Source organism: Aotus nancymaae, unplaced genomic scaffold, assembly GCF_030222135.1.
Source record: "Aotus nancymaae isolate 86718 unplaced genomic scaffold, 86718_ANA_hifiasm-v0.15.2.pri h1tg000076l, whole genome shotgun sequence".
Taxonomy (NCBI): domain Eukaryota; kingdom Metazoa; phylum Chordata; class Mammalia; order Primates; family Aotidae; genus Aotus; species Aotus nancymaae.
This window is the reverse complement of record NW_026988491.1, coordinates 16,710,529-16,726,440: the sequence shown is the minus strand read 5'-3', so window position 1 is coordinate 16,726,440 and position 15,912 is coordinate 16,710,529. Positions and strand designations below refer to the sequence as shown.

General features: G+C 53.8%; 1 protein-coding gene across 6 annotated transcripts; it reads left to right on the top strand.

Annotated features, from left to right (window-relative positions):
- Positions 1–87: 87 nt before the first annotated feature.
- On the top strand, positions 88–15,912 carry LOC135271267 (cytochrome P450 2D19-like). Of its 6 annotated transcripts, XM_064368150.1 has the most exons (14): positions 174–357; positions 1,055–1,226; positions 1,759–1,911; positions 2,000–2,160; positions 2,623–2,799; positions 2,951–3,092; positions 3,309–3,496; positions 4,131–4,272; positions 4,369–4,488; positions 9,559–9,634; positions 13,194–13,404; positions 13,970–14,111; positions 14,320–14,417; positions 15,103–15,912. In XM_064368150.1, exons 1-11 carry the CDS (start codon positions 178–180, stop codon positions 13,234–13,236), a joined length of 1,554 nt encoding a protein of 517 aa, XP_064224220.1. In that variant the 5' UTR covers positions 174–177; the 3' UTR covers positions 13,237–13,404; positions 13,970–14,111; positions 14,320–14,417; positions 15,103–15,912. The 6 variants fall into 6 exon arrangements, with proteins under 6 accessions (XP_064224218.1, XP_064224220.1, XP_064224219.1 ...); XM_064368149.1 differs by having other exon boundaries at positions 13,194–14,111; XM_064368153.1 differs by lacking the exon at positions 9,559–9,634 and adding an exon at positions 5,166–7,955 and having other exon boundaries at positions 12,841–14,111.

The window sequence follows — 15,912 nt, the reverse complement described above, 5'->3', positions numbered from 1 at the left end:
GGCAGCACAGTCAGCACAGCAGGTTGGCTCACAGCAGAGGGCAAAGGCCATCATCAGCTCCCTTTATAAGGGAACAGTCACCACTCAGTGTGCTGAGTGTCCTGCCTGGTCCTCTGTGCCTGGTGGGGTGAGGGTGCCAGGTGTGTCCAGAGGAGCTCAGTGGGCAGCGAGGCAGCCATGGGGCTGGATGTACTGGTGCCCCTGGCTGTGACAGTGGCCATCTTCCTGCTCCTGGTGGACCTGATGCACCGGCGCCAACGCTGGGCTGCACGCTACCCGCCTGGCCCCATGCCACTGCCCGGGCTGGGCAACCTGCTGCATGTGGACTTCCAGAATACACCAAACAGCTTCAACCAGGTGAGGGAGGAGGTCCTGGAGGGCGGCAGAGGTCCTGAGCATCCCTCACTAGCAGCAAACATGGGTGGTGGGTGAAGCTGCAGGCTGGACCAGAAGCCAGGCTGCGAAGGGGAAGCAGGTTTGGGGGACGTCTGGGGGAGGGCATTTGTACATGGCCTGAAGGATTAGCTTTTCCAAATGCCAAGGAAGAGTAGGGCAAGGGCCTGCAGGTGGGGCTGGACTTGGCAGTGGTTGTGCAAGCCCACTGGGCAGCATAGACTCTGGAGCACAAAGTCCCCTCTGGTGACACCAGAAGGAAAGGACTTGGGAATGGGAGGGGAGTCAGGGTCCTGAGTGCCGTTTAAATCAGGATCCAAGGATGAAGGGGGTACAGTGACCCGGTTCAAGCCTGCACTCTGCATTCCCCGGCCTCACTGCTCACCAGCATGGACAATCATCTGTGAAATGGGATGCTGACTAGGGCCTGTCTGCAATTTCGGTCACTCTTGCAAGGTCATACCCAGGTGACATCCAAACTGAGTTCCTCTATTATAGAAGTTGTGACCCCCATCCCCGCCCCAGGATCAGGAGGCTGGGTCTCCTCCTCCCACCTTCTCACTGCTGGTAGCCCCGAGGGTGGCCCAAGGCTCACTTGGGACTAGGACCTGCAGTCTGGGGGGACCCTGGCTTGACTAAGGCCCTGACCCTCCCTGTGCAGCTGCGGCGCCGCTTTGGGGACATGTTCAGCCTGCAGCTGGCCTGGACACCGGTGGTCGTGCTCAACGGGCTGGAGGCCGTGCGTGAGGCACTGGTGACCCGCGGTGATGACACCGCCGATCGGCCGCCTGTGCCCATCAACCAGGTCCTGGGCTTCGGGCCCCGCTCGGAAGGCAAGCGGTGGTGGGGACGCAGACTGCGTTTCCGCGGGACTCGGGTGGGCGGTAACCGTAGCCCCAGCTGGGCCGAGAGGGCTCGGGGTTGTGGATGTGAAACACAGAAAGGCCAGCGAGTGGACTGGGGACAGCGGGGACACCACCTGATCTGGGGAGGTGCGAGCGTGCGGGCGGGGCCACTGCCCAGAACCGCCTGGAGCCGGGTGGGCGGGGCCGGCGCCTTTCCCAGCTGAAGTGGGTGTCTGGGTGGCCGCGCATGTACTGCGGGCTCAGTGCGGGTGGGGCCGGGCCGGCGGGATCTTCCCTGAGTGGAAAGGCGGTCAGGGCAGGCAGAGCCAAGTAGGGAGGCAAGCCCTGCCCCAGGCAGGGGATTGCAGGCGAGCAAGGTGCATGAGCAGAGCGGACCCTGTGCCCAGCTGGACGGGGCAAGGCAGTGCGAGAGACTAAAGGGAGCGCAAGGTTGGAGTGGGCGGTGCAGGGCAGGACCAAGGCCTTCATGCCCACGCTCACGTGTCCATCTGGTCCCCAGGGGTGTTCCTGGCGCGCTACGGCCCCGCCTGGCGCGAGCAGAGGCGCTTCTCCGTGTCCACCTTACGCAACTTGGGGCTGGGCAAGAAGTCTCTGGAGCAGTGGGTGACTGAGGAGGCCGCCTGCCTCTGTGCTGCCTTCGCAGACCACGCCGGTGGGTGATGGCCAGAGGGGTGCAAGGCGGGAACTGGGAAGGTAGGGAACGGGAAAAGTGAGCCCTGCTCCACATCTTCTGCCCCCAGGACACCCCTTTCGCCCCAGAGGCCTCCTGGACAAAGCGGTGAGCAACGTGATCGCCTCCCTCACCTGCAGGCGCCGCTTCGAGTATGACGACCCTTGCCTCCTCAGGCTGCTGGACCTAACACTGGAGGGACTGAAGGAGGAGTCTAGCTTCCTACGCGAGGTGCGGAGCCAGGGACCGTGGGGCGTCTGCAGGGTGAGCTCCTGAGAGATTCCCGGGCTGCGGCGGGCTTCCAAGGAGCAGGGTTTGCATAGAGGGGTTTGGGAAAGGACATTCCAGGAGAGCCCACTGCAAGAGGAAGGGCCTGGAGGAGGACAGGAAATCTCAGACACAGTCGTGGAAGAGGTGTGCACGGATCAGGGGTTCCAGGTCAGGGGGCACCAAGAGAGGCCAAGGACCCTGTGCCTCCTGTCCACATTGAGAATTTGATTTTAGGTTTCTCCTCTGCCAGCCCCAAGGTAAGAAGAGAGAACATGGAGGCTGGCACTTGGGAAGGGACTTGGGAGGTCAGCGGTGGGGACAGGCAGGCCCTGGGTCTTCCCTGGAGAGGGCTGGGGCCTGAGACTGGTCCAGGTGACGGCAGAACACAGGAGAAATTGAGACCCCGTTCTGTGTCTAGTGCAGGTGCTGAATGCCATCCCTGTCCTCCTGCGCATCCCGGGGCTGGCTGGCAAGGTCTTACCCTCCCAAAAGGCTTTCCTGGCCCAGCTGGAGGAGCTGCTGACTGAGCACAGGATGACCTGGGACCCAGCCCAGCCACCCCGAGACCTGACTGAAGCCTTCCTGGCAGAGATGGAGAAGGTGGGAGTGGCTGCGAGGGTGGGGAGCAGGGATGGTGGGTTGAAGGTCCAGAGAGCAATGAGTGGCCAGGCAAAAGCTGGGGCTGGTGCATCACCCTGCAAGCAACACCTGGGTTGACCTGTCTCCTGAGTACCCTCTCGGCCCTGCTCAGGCCAAGGGGAACCCTGAAAGCAGCTTCAATGATGAGAACCTGCGTATGGTGGTGGCTGATCTGTTCTCTGCTGGGATGGTGACCACCTCAATCACGCTGGCCTGGGGCCTCCTGCTGATGATCCTTCACCCAGATGTGCAGCGTGAGCCCAGCTGGGGCCCAGTACGGGGCAGGGGGTGCGCAAGGGAGGAAGGGTACAGGCAGGTACTCTGAGCTTAGCTGGGACACCTGGGGCTCCAAGCACAGGCTTGGCCAGGCTCCTGTAAGCCTGACCTCCTCCAACACGGGAGGCAGGAAGGAGGGCATCATGGCCAGTCCCGTGGGTGCTAACCCATTGTGGGGACGCATGTCTGCCCAGGCCGTGTCCAACAGGAGATCGATGACGTGATAGGGCAGGTGCGGCGACCAGAGATGGGTGACCAGACTCGCATGCCCTACACCACTGCTGTGATTCACGAGGTGCAGCGCTTTGGGGACATCGTCCCCCTGGGTGTGACCCACATGACATCCCGAGACATTGAAGTGCGGGGCTTCCTCATCCCTAAGGTAGGCCTGGGGCCCTCCTCACCCAGCTCAGCACCAGCCCCTGGTGGGTGCCCCAGCGTGGCCACTGCCAGGTGGGCCCATCTGGGAACCCTGGCCTGCCAGTCCTCAATGCCACCACACTGACTGTCCGGCCTGTGTGTGGGGTGCAGAGCACAGTCAGGGCCGGTCTGTCCATCCAGAGCCCAGTGTAGTGGGGAAGACAGACCAGGACCTGCCAGAATGTTGGGGGACCCAACACTCCTAGGGAGAGGGGGCAGTGTGGGCACTGCCAGGTGGGCCCAGTCTGGGAACCCTGGCCACACAAACCTCAAAGCCACCACACTGTGGGGCATACGGCGGAGTCAGAGCTATCCTGTCCATCAAGAGCCTGTCTAGTGGGGAAGACAGACCAGGACCCGCCAGAATGTTGGAGGACCCCACACCTGTAGGGAGAGGGGGCAGCGTGGGCACCCCCAGGAGATGTGACGACTGGGACCTGCTATAGGGTCAGAGTGGGTGCCCAGGGGCTTCTTAGGTGAAGAACTAGTAGAGTCCAGCTGTGTGCCAGGCAGTGTGTGTCCCCCGTGTGTTTGGTGGCAGGGGTCTGAGAATCCTAGAGCCCAGTCCCCACTGCCGCCCTGCATCTCCTGCCCAGGGGACAACGCTCTTCACCAACCTGTCATCAGTGCTGAAGGATGAGGCCAACTGGGAGAAACCCTTCCGCTTCCACCCCGAACACTTTCTGGATGCCCAGGGCCGCTTTGTGAAGCCAGAGGCCTTCCTGCCTTTCTCAGCAGGTGCCTGTAGGGTGCTCGGCTCCCTGCCCTTCTGTGGAGTCTTGCAGGGGTATCGCCCGGGACCCAGGCTCACTGAGGCCCCTCCCCTACCCACAGGCCGCCGCGCATGCCTCGGGGAGCCCCTGGCCCGCATGGAGCTCTTCCTCTTCTTCACCTGCCTGCTGCAGCGCTTCAGCTTCTCCGTGCCCGCCGGACAGCCCCGGCCCAGCACTCATGGTGTCTTTGCTTTCCTGGTGACTCCTTCCCCTTATGAGCTTTGTGCTGTGCCCCGCTAGAATAGGGTACCTAGTCCTCAGCCTGCTCCCTAGCCAGGGGCCCTGATGTGCAATAAAGCAATGTGGTACTTCCAACCTGGGTCCCTGCCAGGCCTTGTGATGGGCCTCCTGGCCTCCCGAGGGCAGCCCCACCCCTGCCTCATTCCTGCTTACCCCAGCACCTGGCCTGGCCGTGTTTTTGAGACAGGGGTGTGTGGAGATTGAGCATGTGTCAGCTGGCCTTGCCCCTAATCCCATGTCCCCCACTGACCCATCTCTGACTGACTGCCCAGATAATTGGTGACACGAACTGTACATTGTCCCAGCATCTAGGGAAGGGGCCAGAATGGGCTGACTAGAGGTGTCAGTCAGCCCTGGGTGTGGTGGAGAGGGCAGTACTCAGCCTGGAGGCCCACAATTCAGGCCCGACTCAGTCTACCCTACATCAGGGGCAGCGGTCCCACCAGCACCATCACAACAGTGACCTCCCTTCGTATACGACACCCCACAATAAAAGACGAATCATGGAGAGTCAGGGAGCTTTGTGCCAGGGTTCAGTCTGCAGCTGCCAGACCGTTCCCTGGGAAGGACCCATGGAAGCCCAGGACTGAGCCATCACCCTCCGTCACCTCACCACAGGACTGGCCACCTCTCCAGGTCCTCAAGGATGCTGCTGTCCAGACGCCTGACCAGTGACAAGTTTCCACTCGGGGCCAGGCTGGAGATTGAGGAGGACGCTTGTCTGGGTTCCGACCTTAGGGCCATCCTCCCGCTGGCTGGGTCAGGCAGGGCCGTGCATGAGCCCTGTGGACAACAGGCCTGTCCTAGGAACAAGGGGCAACCTTGGACCCATGAGGCACTGGGGTGAATAGAGGAGGTGGTGGCGTGGGTGGCTGAGAATTAGAGACTCTGACCCTAGTCCTGGCTCTGCCACTGCCCCATGTGACCCTGGGCCTGCCCCTCCCCACCTTGGGCTTCTGTTTCCTTCTGCCAGTGAGAAGGCTGCTTCAGGTGCCCTGAGTCCTGTCTTTCTGCTCTGCCTTCTGGGGCTTTGGCCCTTGCTGGTCTGGAGCTGAAGTCCCCACAGAAGGTAGGAACCGCTCTCCCCGTCTGTCCTCAGCACCACAACTGGCTGGGCTGGGCACACCATTTTAGGGAACAGCCCGGAGCAGAGAACCAGACACTCTGAGAAGCCACCCGAGGCCTCCTTTGGCAGAGGACCCTATAGCCTCCCTGACAGTGGTTCCTGCCAGCATTTCTGTAAATGCCCTCATGCCAGGGTGCAGCCCAGCTGTCAAGGGACATTGGTCTGTCCCCTGGCACTGAGTCAGAAGGCCGGCCAGGGCCCCCTTGGGCCACTCCAGAGACAGTCCACTGTGGTGGCAGGGCTTGGGGGCAGGAGGTGCTGTTGCTGCAGCTGTAGGACATGGAGTGTGGATGAGGCCAGAATGGGTTTGTCTGAAGATGAAGGCCCCGAAAGGCGGCAGCCGAGCCTGCAGCAGCAGCAGCTCTTGGATTTATTGGAAACTTTTTCTTTGCGGTTCTGAGTCTTGGGGATGTCGGAGGCTGAGAACCAGCTCTGTCACGAGCATGGGACCCAGTCCCAGGGCCTTTACTCATTACTGTCCTCTTCAGAGGCCTCTACAAAGTAGAAACCGGCAGCCTTCTAAGTCCCCTGCTGGGAGCAACCCTCCCTCTGAGATGCCCCAGGAGGGCCAGTCAGCTGTGGTGAAAGGACAGGATGCAGCCGGCTCAGTGGAGTGGCCTGGAGTTCCTGCCAACCCAGGGAGGCTCCCGGGAAGGTCAAGACACCTGACTCCTAGGCTGCTTCCCTCCCCTCCCCAGGTCAGGAAGGTGGGAAAGGGCTGGGGGCTCTGTGACCCTAGCAGTCACTGAGATTAGCATGTTGGGCCCACGGTCTTACCAGATGGAGATGCAGCAAATTCCTTTGGAACCTGTTTATTTTCCTGGCAGGAAGAAGAGGGACCCAGCAATGAGATCAGACAGGTTCTGTGCTGCACAGACAGGGAAACAGGCTCTGTCCACATGAAGTCAGGGGAGGCCAGGATGAGACCCAGTCTGTTCACACATGGCTGCTGCCTCTCAGCTCCGCACAGATGTCCTCGCTCCCCTAAAATGGCAGCTTGGCCTGCTCGTCTCCGGGTTGAGCCAGCCTCCAGCAGTGCCTCTCTGCCTGCTCAGTTGGACTCATGCTGGAGATGTTCCAGTTGAAGCCCCAGGCTGTCCTTACCTCCCAGCCTGGGGTCCCTGCCACCTCTTGCTCAGCAGGAGTGGGGCTAGATGCTTCCTCCCATGGGGACTTCACCTGCTCTCCCTCCTGAGACAAGATGGCAGCCTCCTCCTTGGGGAGCAACATCATTCAGTCCTCCAGGTCCCCTGGGGGTCATGAGCTGCAGGAGGAATAAGAGGGTGGACTATGGGCAGACAGGCCTCAGAAGCCAAGTGCAGTGGTTCACGCCTGTAATCCCAGCACTTTGGGAGACTGAGGTGGGTGGATCACCTGAAGTCAGGGGTTTGAGACCAGCCTGCCCAACATGGAGAAACCTCATCTCTACTAAAAATACAAAAAAATTAGCCAGGCGTGGTGGCGTGTACCTGCAATGCCAGCTGCTCGGGAGAGCTGGACAGGAGAACTGCTTGAACCCGGGTGGCGGAAGTTGCAGTGCGACGAGATCACACCATTGCACTCCAGCCTGGGCAATAAGAGCAAAACTCCATCTCAAAAAAAAACCACCTTCAGAACATCTCATCCTCCTCATGTTCTCACACTAGGGTGTCACAGTTCTGGGACGTTCTTCCTTTTCAGCTGAGCTGTGGTAACCTTGTTGAGTTTCCTGGAGGGGGCCCGCCACTACCCCGGGACTCCCCGCCCTGTGTGTAACTGAGCTCCGACAGGAGAGAGCCCCAGCCCAGGGCCTTCCAGAGGGGAAGCCTTACCTCAGAGGCTGGCTTCTTCCCCCTCCTGTGTCTCTGCAGAGGGAAGTGGCAGGGGTGACACACAGCTATGAGTGCCGAGCAGTCCTTCCCCAACTGGCCCACCCTCTCCAGGTGCAGTCCCCCTTACTGTGTCTGCCAAGGGTACCCAGCACAGCCACCCCACTCCAGGGGAAGAGAAGTGCCTAGCCCTTACCCACCTGAGTGGGCACAATGTAGCATTTATTCATTAGCCCCCACACTGACCTTACAGTCTCCCCTGTGGGCTTCATGACAGAGAGAGAGAGAGGCTGAGGTGAGATCTACTGTCAAAACCTAAACTTAAAAACTCTAATTGGGCCAAGCACGGTAGTTCACGCCTATAATCCCAGCACTTTGGGAGGCCGAGGCTGGTGGATCACCTGAGGTCAAGAGTTCGAGACCAGTCTGGCCAACGTGTAGAAACCCTATCTCTACTAAAAATACAAAAATTAGGTGAGCATGGTGGTGCGCGCCTGTAATCCCAGCTACTCGGGAGGCTAAGGCAGGAGAATCGCTTGAACCTGGGAGGTGGAGGTTGCAGTGAGCCAAGATTGCACCACTGCACTCCAGCCTGGGCATTAAGAGTGAAACACTCTCAAAAAAAAAAAAAAATCTGTAATTGCTCATGAAATAAGAACAGGAGGTTCTAAAATAAAATGTTCACACACTCACCACCACTAATTCTTGATAAAAATATAGTCTCGGTACAGTAGCTCATGCCTGTAATCCCAGCATTTCGGGAGGCTAAGGCAGGAGGGCTGCTTGAGTCTAGGAGTTCAAGACCAGCCTGAGCAACATAAGAAGACCCTGTCTCTACAAAAAATTAAAATACTAGCCAGGTGTGGTGGCACATGCCTGTAGTTCCAGCTGCTTGGGAGGCTGAGGTGGGAGGATCACTTGAGTCTGGGAGTATGAGGCTGCAGTGAGTTATGATTGTGCCACTGTACTCCAGCCTGGGCAACAGAGACTCTGCCTTAAAAATAGAAAATAAAAGTCGGGCGTGGTGGCTCACGCCTGTAATCCTAGCACTTTGGGAGGCCGAGGTGGGTGGATTGCCTGAGGTCAGGAGTTCGAGACCAACCTGGGCAACATGGTGAAATCCCATCTTAAAAAAAAAATAAATAAATAAATAGGAATGAAAAAAAAAAAAAAAAATATATATATATATATATATATATATATATATATATATATATATTCATATTCCAGAAACAAGAGAGAAGAGATCAGGAGCTCCAACAGCTAAATTGTTGTTTGGATGTCTCTGAAAGAGGCAGCAGAGAAAACAGACTAGGGGACAGGGAGAGATTCAAGTAAGTTTCTTTTTAGTCAAGACAATTTCTCAGAGAAAGAAACACCAAGTGTTCAGGACAATGGATGAAGGGGACCCAGCCCAGATTTTGTTGTCAATAAATTGCAGAACATGGAGGACAAAGAGTGGAACCTAAAAACTTCCAGAGTTATAAACAAAAAGTCTGAGCTTCAGGAATTCAATGTTCATCAAACTTCCCAATACCAACCTTTGAAGCTATAAGATAATGAGGATCTTCAAAATCTGAGAGAAAATATTTCCAATCTAGAATTCTATACCTAGCCAAGTGCTATGCAAGTATGAATTAAGACCTTTCGGATACATAAATGTCTCAAGACTACCCCTCAGGAAGCAACTGGAGGTTGTACTCCACTAAAATTAAGAGGAAATAGAAGATAACATGGGACCCAGCACAACAGGCAGGGAAGAGCCCCCCAGCATAAGAGTGAATGGAGAGCTCAGGAGGACAGCCGGGCAGCAGACCTCAAGGGCACCCTGTCTACTTAGAATCAGGGAGATGAGATGGAGGGCTCTCTGAGATATGTCTCCATGAAAATGATCATATGGATAAATATCCTGATCTGTCTAAACGTATTACAAAGATATTTCTATTTCTGGAAGAAAACTTGGATGAATTAATTATATAATAGATGCAGCAAAAACAAAATAAATTAAAAAGAAGAAAAACCAAAATCATGATTCAAATGGGACTACTGCTTACATTTTTTGTTTGTTTTGAGACAGGGTCTTGCTCTGTTGCCCAGACTGGAGTGCAGTGGCGTGATCACGGTTCACTGTGGCCTCCACATCCTGTGCTCAAGTAAGTGACCCTTCCACCTCAGCCTCTAGTAGCTGAGATTACAAGGCATCCAGCTAATTACCACACCCAGCTTTTTTTTTTTTTTTTTTTTTGAGATGGAGTTTTGCTCGTTACCCAGGCTGGAGTGCAATGGCGCGATCTCGGCTCACCGCAACCTCCGCCTCCTGGGTTCAGGCAATTCTCCTGCCTCAGCCTCCTGAGTAGCTGGGATTACAGGCATGCACCACCATGCCCAGCTAATTTTTTGTATTAGTAGAGACGGGGTTTCACCATGTTGACCAGGATGGTCTCGATCTCTTGACCTCGTGATCCACCCGCCTCGGCCTCCCAAAGTGCTGGGATTACAGGCTTGAGCCACCGCGCCCGGCCTTTTTTTTTTTTTTTAAAAGAGACATGGTCTCCCAATGTTGTCCAGGCAGGTCTCGAACTCCTGGGCTCAAACAATCCTCCTCCATTGATCTCTCAAGAAGCTGGGATTATAGGCATAAACCACTATGTCTGACCTAGCTAATTTTTTTCTGAATTTTTCTTTTTTTTTTTTTGGTACAGAGTCTATGTTGAACAGGCTGGTCTTGAACTCCAGAGCTCAAGTGATCCTCCTGCCTTGGCCTCCCAAAGTACTGGGATTATAGTCATGAACTATTGCACCTGGTCTGTTTACACAGTTTTAGTAACATAAACCCTCAATATTGACCTAATTAAAATTTGAAATCTGCCTTTTAAAATGGCTTTCAAAAGTAACAAATGCTGAAGAGGATACAGAACAACTAGAGTGTCTTGGTTATTGCTGCTGAGACAGCCACTTAGAAAAAGTTTTGAGTTTCTACAAAATTAAACTTACACTTACCATATGACCCAAATTCCACTGCTATTTACCCAAGTGTAGGCAAAATCTATGTTCACACAAAACTTGTACGTGAATATTAATAGTGATTTTATTTATAATCACCCCAAACTAGAAACTGTGCAAATCTTCTGGTACATCCATACAATGAACCACCACTCAACACTAAAAGGGGGCCGGGAGCGGTGGCTCACGCCTGTAATCCCAGCACTTTGGGAGGCCGAGGTGGATGGATCATGAGGTCAAAAGATCGAGACCATCCCGGCCAAAACAGTGAAACCCCTCTCTACTAAAATACAAAAGTTAGCTGGGCATGGTGGCATGCGCCTGTAGTCCCAGCTACTTGGGAGGCTGAGGCAGGAGAACTGCTTGAACCCGGGAGGCAGAGGTTGCAGTGAGCCGAGATTGCAACACTGCACTCCAGCCTGGTGCCTGGTGACCGAGCAAGACTTTGTCTCAAAACAAAAACAATAAAAGGAACAAACTACTGATATACACAACTAGACAAATCTCAAATGCTTTGTGCTGAGTAAAAGAAACCACACTGAGAAGGCTAGTATATGTTTCCATTTATATGACATTCTAACAGAGGCAAAACTACAGGAACAGAAAGCTGTTCGCTGACTATGAAGGATTTTTTTTTTTTGAGACGAAGTCTCACTCTGTTGCCCAGGCTGAAGTGCAATGCCAAGATCTCGGCTCACTGTAACCTCCACTTTCCGGGTTCAAGTGATTCTCCTGCCTCAGCCTCCTGAATAGCTGAGATTACAGGCGCACGCCACCACACCCAGCTAATGTTTGTATTTTTAGTAGAGACAGGGTTTCACCATGTTGGCCAGGCTGCTCTCGAATTCCTGACCTCAGGTGATCCGCCCACCTCAGCCTCCCACAAGTGTTGGGATTACAGGCGTGAGTCACCGCATCCGGCCAGGAATTTTTTGAAGTTATGGAACTGTTTTGTATGTTGATCATGGTGGTGTACATAACTACAGATGCTTGTCAAACTCACAGAACTGTACACTGAAAGGTATTAATTTTACTCTATATAAATAACACCTTAATTTTTAAAAATGAATAAAAAGAGCCCACAGCAAGGATAGGGAAGGTGAAGAGGGGAAATAAAAAGCCCAATGAGGGGCTGAGCACAGTGATTCATACTGTGAATGAATTTTCATACACTGAAACGTTGGGCACAACATTTGATTGGTTGTGCCCAAGGTGAGTGGGACAAAATGGCAGGGAGTGGGGCCCGAATGGAACAAAATGGCAGGTAGGGAGTGGGGCCCAGATAGGACAAAATGGTAGGCAGGGAGTGGGGCCCAGATAGGACAAAATGGTAGGTAGGAAGACAAAATGGCAGGCAGGGAGTAGGGCCTGGATTGGACAAAATGCTATCAGGTAGGTTCTGGCGGGGAGAGGGGTGGGTGGGTGTGTGCGAGCTCCCGGCAAGGGAAGGAGGTGTGTCCAAGCTCTCCGTCAGGGAGGGGGGAGCGTCTGAGCTCCCGGAGAGGGAAGGGGCTGTGTCCGAGGTCTCCGCAACGCAACCAGCCTTACAATGCCCAGCTAATTTTTGTATTTTTAGTAGAGACAGGGTTTCACCTTGTTGACCAGGATGGTCTCGATCTCTTGACCTCGTGATCCACCCGCCTCCCAAAGTGCTGGGATTATAGGTGTGAGCCACCGCACCAGGCCTCACAACTAACTATTCTTTATCCAACCCAGTATATTGGTAACTGATTTAAACTGTGTTATCCAAAAGTTGGTTCACAACCTTTATAAGGTTGCCTATTTTAAAAATTCTTAAAGTTTAATCTTGTTCCATTTTGTCAGAAAAATAATTTGGATCAACCGTTTTTTATAAACTGGTAAATATACATATATATATATATATATATATATATATTTTTTTTTTTTTGAGATGGTGTCTTGCTGTGGTGCCCAGGCTGGAGTGCAGTGGTGCAATCTTGACTCACTGCAACCTCTGCCACCCAGCTTCAAGCAGTTATCCTGCCTCAGCCTCCCAGGTAGCTGGGACTATAGGTGTGTGCCACCATCTCTGGCTATTTTTTGTAGTTTTAGTAAAGACGGGGTTTTGCCATGTTGGGAAGGCTGGTCATGAACTCCTGGCCTCAAGTGATCCACCAGTGTCAATCTCCCAAAGTGCTGGGATTATAGGCGTGAGCCACTGCGCCTGGCCCGTGGCTAAGTTTTTAAGTTTTATTTTTATTTTATTTTTTTTGAGTCGGAGTTTCATTCTTGTTGCCCAGGCTGGAGTGCAATGGCGTGATCTCAGCTCACTGAAACCTCTGCCTCCCGGGTTCAAGCAATTCTGCCTCAGCCTCCCGAGTAGCTGGGATTACAGGTGTGCACCGCCACACCCAGCTAATTTTGTGTTTTTAGTAGAGATGGGGTTTCTCCATGTTGGTCAGGCTGGTCCCGAACTTCTGACCTCAGGTAATCTGCCCACCTTGGCCTCCCAAAGTGCTGGGATTACACACATAAGCCACTGTGCCTGGCCTTTAAGTTTTACTTTTAATAGAGATGAGGTCTCCTTATGTTGTCCCAGCTGGTCTCAAATTATTGACCTCAAGTGGTCCTCCTGCCTTTGTCTCCCACAATATTAGGATTACAAGCATGAGTGTTGGGCCTGGCCAAGGGTTCTAGTTTCTTGCTAGCATATGTTATTCTCTGACTGTTTAATTATAATTCTCCTAGTGGTTGTGAAGCGGTGCCTTATGGTTTTCATTTGCACGTTTGAAATGAAGAAACTGAGGCCAGCACGAAGATAATCCAATGCGAAGAAATTTATTCAGGCTCCCGGGTGAGGTTCTGCGGTCCGGACAGGAGGGGCTGGAGAAGTCGTGTGGACTCCTCTCAGGCACGGGGTTTTATAGGGAGTGGAGGCGTTTGATTGGCTGTGCCCAAGGTGAGTGGGACAAAATGGAGGGGAGTGGGACCTGGATGGAACAAAACGGAGGGGAGTGGGGCCCAGATAGGACAAAATAGTAGGCAGGAAGACAAAATGGCAGGCACAGGGTGGGGCCTGCAGAAGACAAAATGGCAGGCACAGAGTGGGGCCTGCAGAAGACAAAATGGTAGGTAGGGAGTGGGGCCTGGATGGGACAAAATGGTATCAGGTAGGTTCTGATGGGGCTTTTTTCCCAGACTCCCGGAGAGGGGGAGGGGGTGTGTCCGAGCTCCCGGAGAGGGGAAGGGGTGTGTCTGAGCCCCCGGAGAGGCAACCGGCCCTGCTCTGTCACCAGCCCCATTGAGATGTCATAAGAGCCCAGCTGCCCGGTGCCCCACCCGGACACAGACTAGTGGGTGACTCAGGACTACCCTCTCCATTTCTGACCATTGTATTGGTCTGTGCACAACTTTCCTAACATGGGAAATGTACTAAGTGTGTTTTTCTTTTTTCTTTTCTCTTTCGTCTTTTTTTTTTATTTTATATTTCTACTAAGTGTATTTTGTTCCTGGGTACACCGCAGGCTCCAGCAGCAGTGGCAACTGCAAGGGTCACCTCCAGTCCACACAAACTCTTCAGCCGGCCAGGTTCACCCCGCAGTTCCTGCGCGTCTGCCTGCCCCACCATGGTCACCTAATGTCCACGAAGACTCTTCAGCTCACCAGGTTCACCCCGCAGTTCCTGCGCATGCGCCTGCCCCGGGAGGGCTAAACTCTCATCGCTTCACCTTGTCCCCCGAGCCGGGTCTTCGACTTTGCATAGTAGTCACCTGCAAGATCTTGAGCTCCAGCAACCAACAGTGGGACCCTCCTCCCCGGGTCTGGAGGCCCCCATTGAGAAAGAAACCTGTGCTGCCTCCACACAACTTTGCAGGCAGCAGAAACACCGTGGGGACAGCGCCGGGCCAGACCCCAAAGGCGGAGGCGGGGGCGGCGGAAGAAGAGCTGGAAGCGATGGAAGTGGACGATGAGGTAGAGACCCAGGGGCAGGAGGAGGAGAAAGGGGGCCCCTGTAGCAGTGGGGGAGCAGCATCTATCTCGAGGCCCCTGGAGACTCAGGGAAACCTCGCTTCCGTCGACTGCAGTCCTAGGGCCTTAAAGGGAAATGTCCATAGCAGGAGCCTGACAGAAATGAACAGGGCTGACAAGGCCCAGGTGCCTGTGAGTTTCCACTCCAAGGGCCATGGAGTGCCCAGCGCACACAGCCCTGCAGGAGGCGTCCTTCCCTTTGGGAAGCCTGACCCAGTGTGGGGATCACTCCAGTGTAGAGACCCCTAAGTGTCTCCGCCATCATGGAGTTTGAGCCCAGACACGTTTTTCCCCCCTGGAAGCAGTTGAGCTGAGGGAAAGAAGGAACTGAAAGGAGTTTGATATTGCAAAAGTCTATTTCTGGTTCACTGACCTAATATTATGGCTGGGTGAAGGCTGTGTGGTTTTATTAGACATTGTGTTTCTTGAAGTTTTTGTACTGGGCTAGTTTTATCACTTTGTTTGCCAAGTATTCACTGAAGCTTGTGATTATTCTCATGCCATTTGAAATTGTTGTCCTCAAGATTTATCGCTTGCTTTGACAGTTGTAAAATGTTATCTTATTCCTGTAAGTAGAAAAGGTCATCTGTTTGTTTTATGATTTTTTGGATCAATCTTTATGTACTAGGTGCTGGGGAAAGACCACCTCCGCAGTTCCTCGGATTCCCCCATGGAATGGGAGGACACCCAGCCCAAGGATGCTGCAGCCCTTGCAGCAAGCAGCTGTTCCCTACCCACAGCTGGCAGCCAAAGTCTCCGACTGGTCCCTCCCCAGGAATGGAGGTGGGGGAGAGCTGAGGGGCCCCTACCCGCTAAACGTCCCCGCCGATCCCCGGAAGGATTCGGAGTCACCACAGGCAGACGTACAAGACCAACATCCAGGACACTCAAAAAGCGGCATGGGAGAATAAAGATGTGATCAACTGCAGTGCCAGCCAGCCTGCCCCGATCTCTCCCCACCCTGCCCCAATGACTCCCCACCCTGCCCCAATGTCTCCCCACCCTGCCCCACGCCACCTAAATCTCACCCTGACCTCAAAAAGCGGTGGGATTCCAGGCATGAGTCAGCATGCCAGGCTAATTCATGTGTAATCTCACATGCATTCAACACAAGCAGTGTAATTTGAGGTGCCAATCACCAGAGAAATTTGATTGGAAATGTGTATGGCTACAACTTTGATTTGGACATTTCTCTCCAACTAGTGTGAATAAAAATGTGCTTTTGATTGCATTGATTCCTCTGATTAGAGTACTACAAATTATGCCAAACTCATCCTAAATTTCTTGTTCAGTTTCCTTTACACGGTGAGGTCTGGATTACCCTGATTTCCTTAATTTACAAATTCAACTTGTATTTCAACTAGCTAGCATGGATGCCTTGCCCTCCTCCTATGCAACGGATATATTCTGGAATCAACATTAAACTGCATAGCAAGTT

Coding starts and splice junctions, on each gene's coding strand:
- LOC135271267 (XM_064368148.1), top strand. CDS start 178: ATGGGGCTGGATGTACTGGTGCCCCTGGCTGTGACAGTGGCCATCTTC. Junction 1,227..1,758: donor CTTCGGGCCCCGCTCGGAAG/GCAAGCGGTGGT, acceptor TCTGGTCCCCAG/GGGTGTTCCTGGCGCGCTAC. Junction 4,273..4,368: donor CTTCCTGCCTTTCTCAGCAG/GTGCCTGTAGGG, acceptor CCCTACCCACAG/GCCGCCGCGCATGCCTCGGG.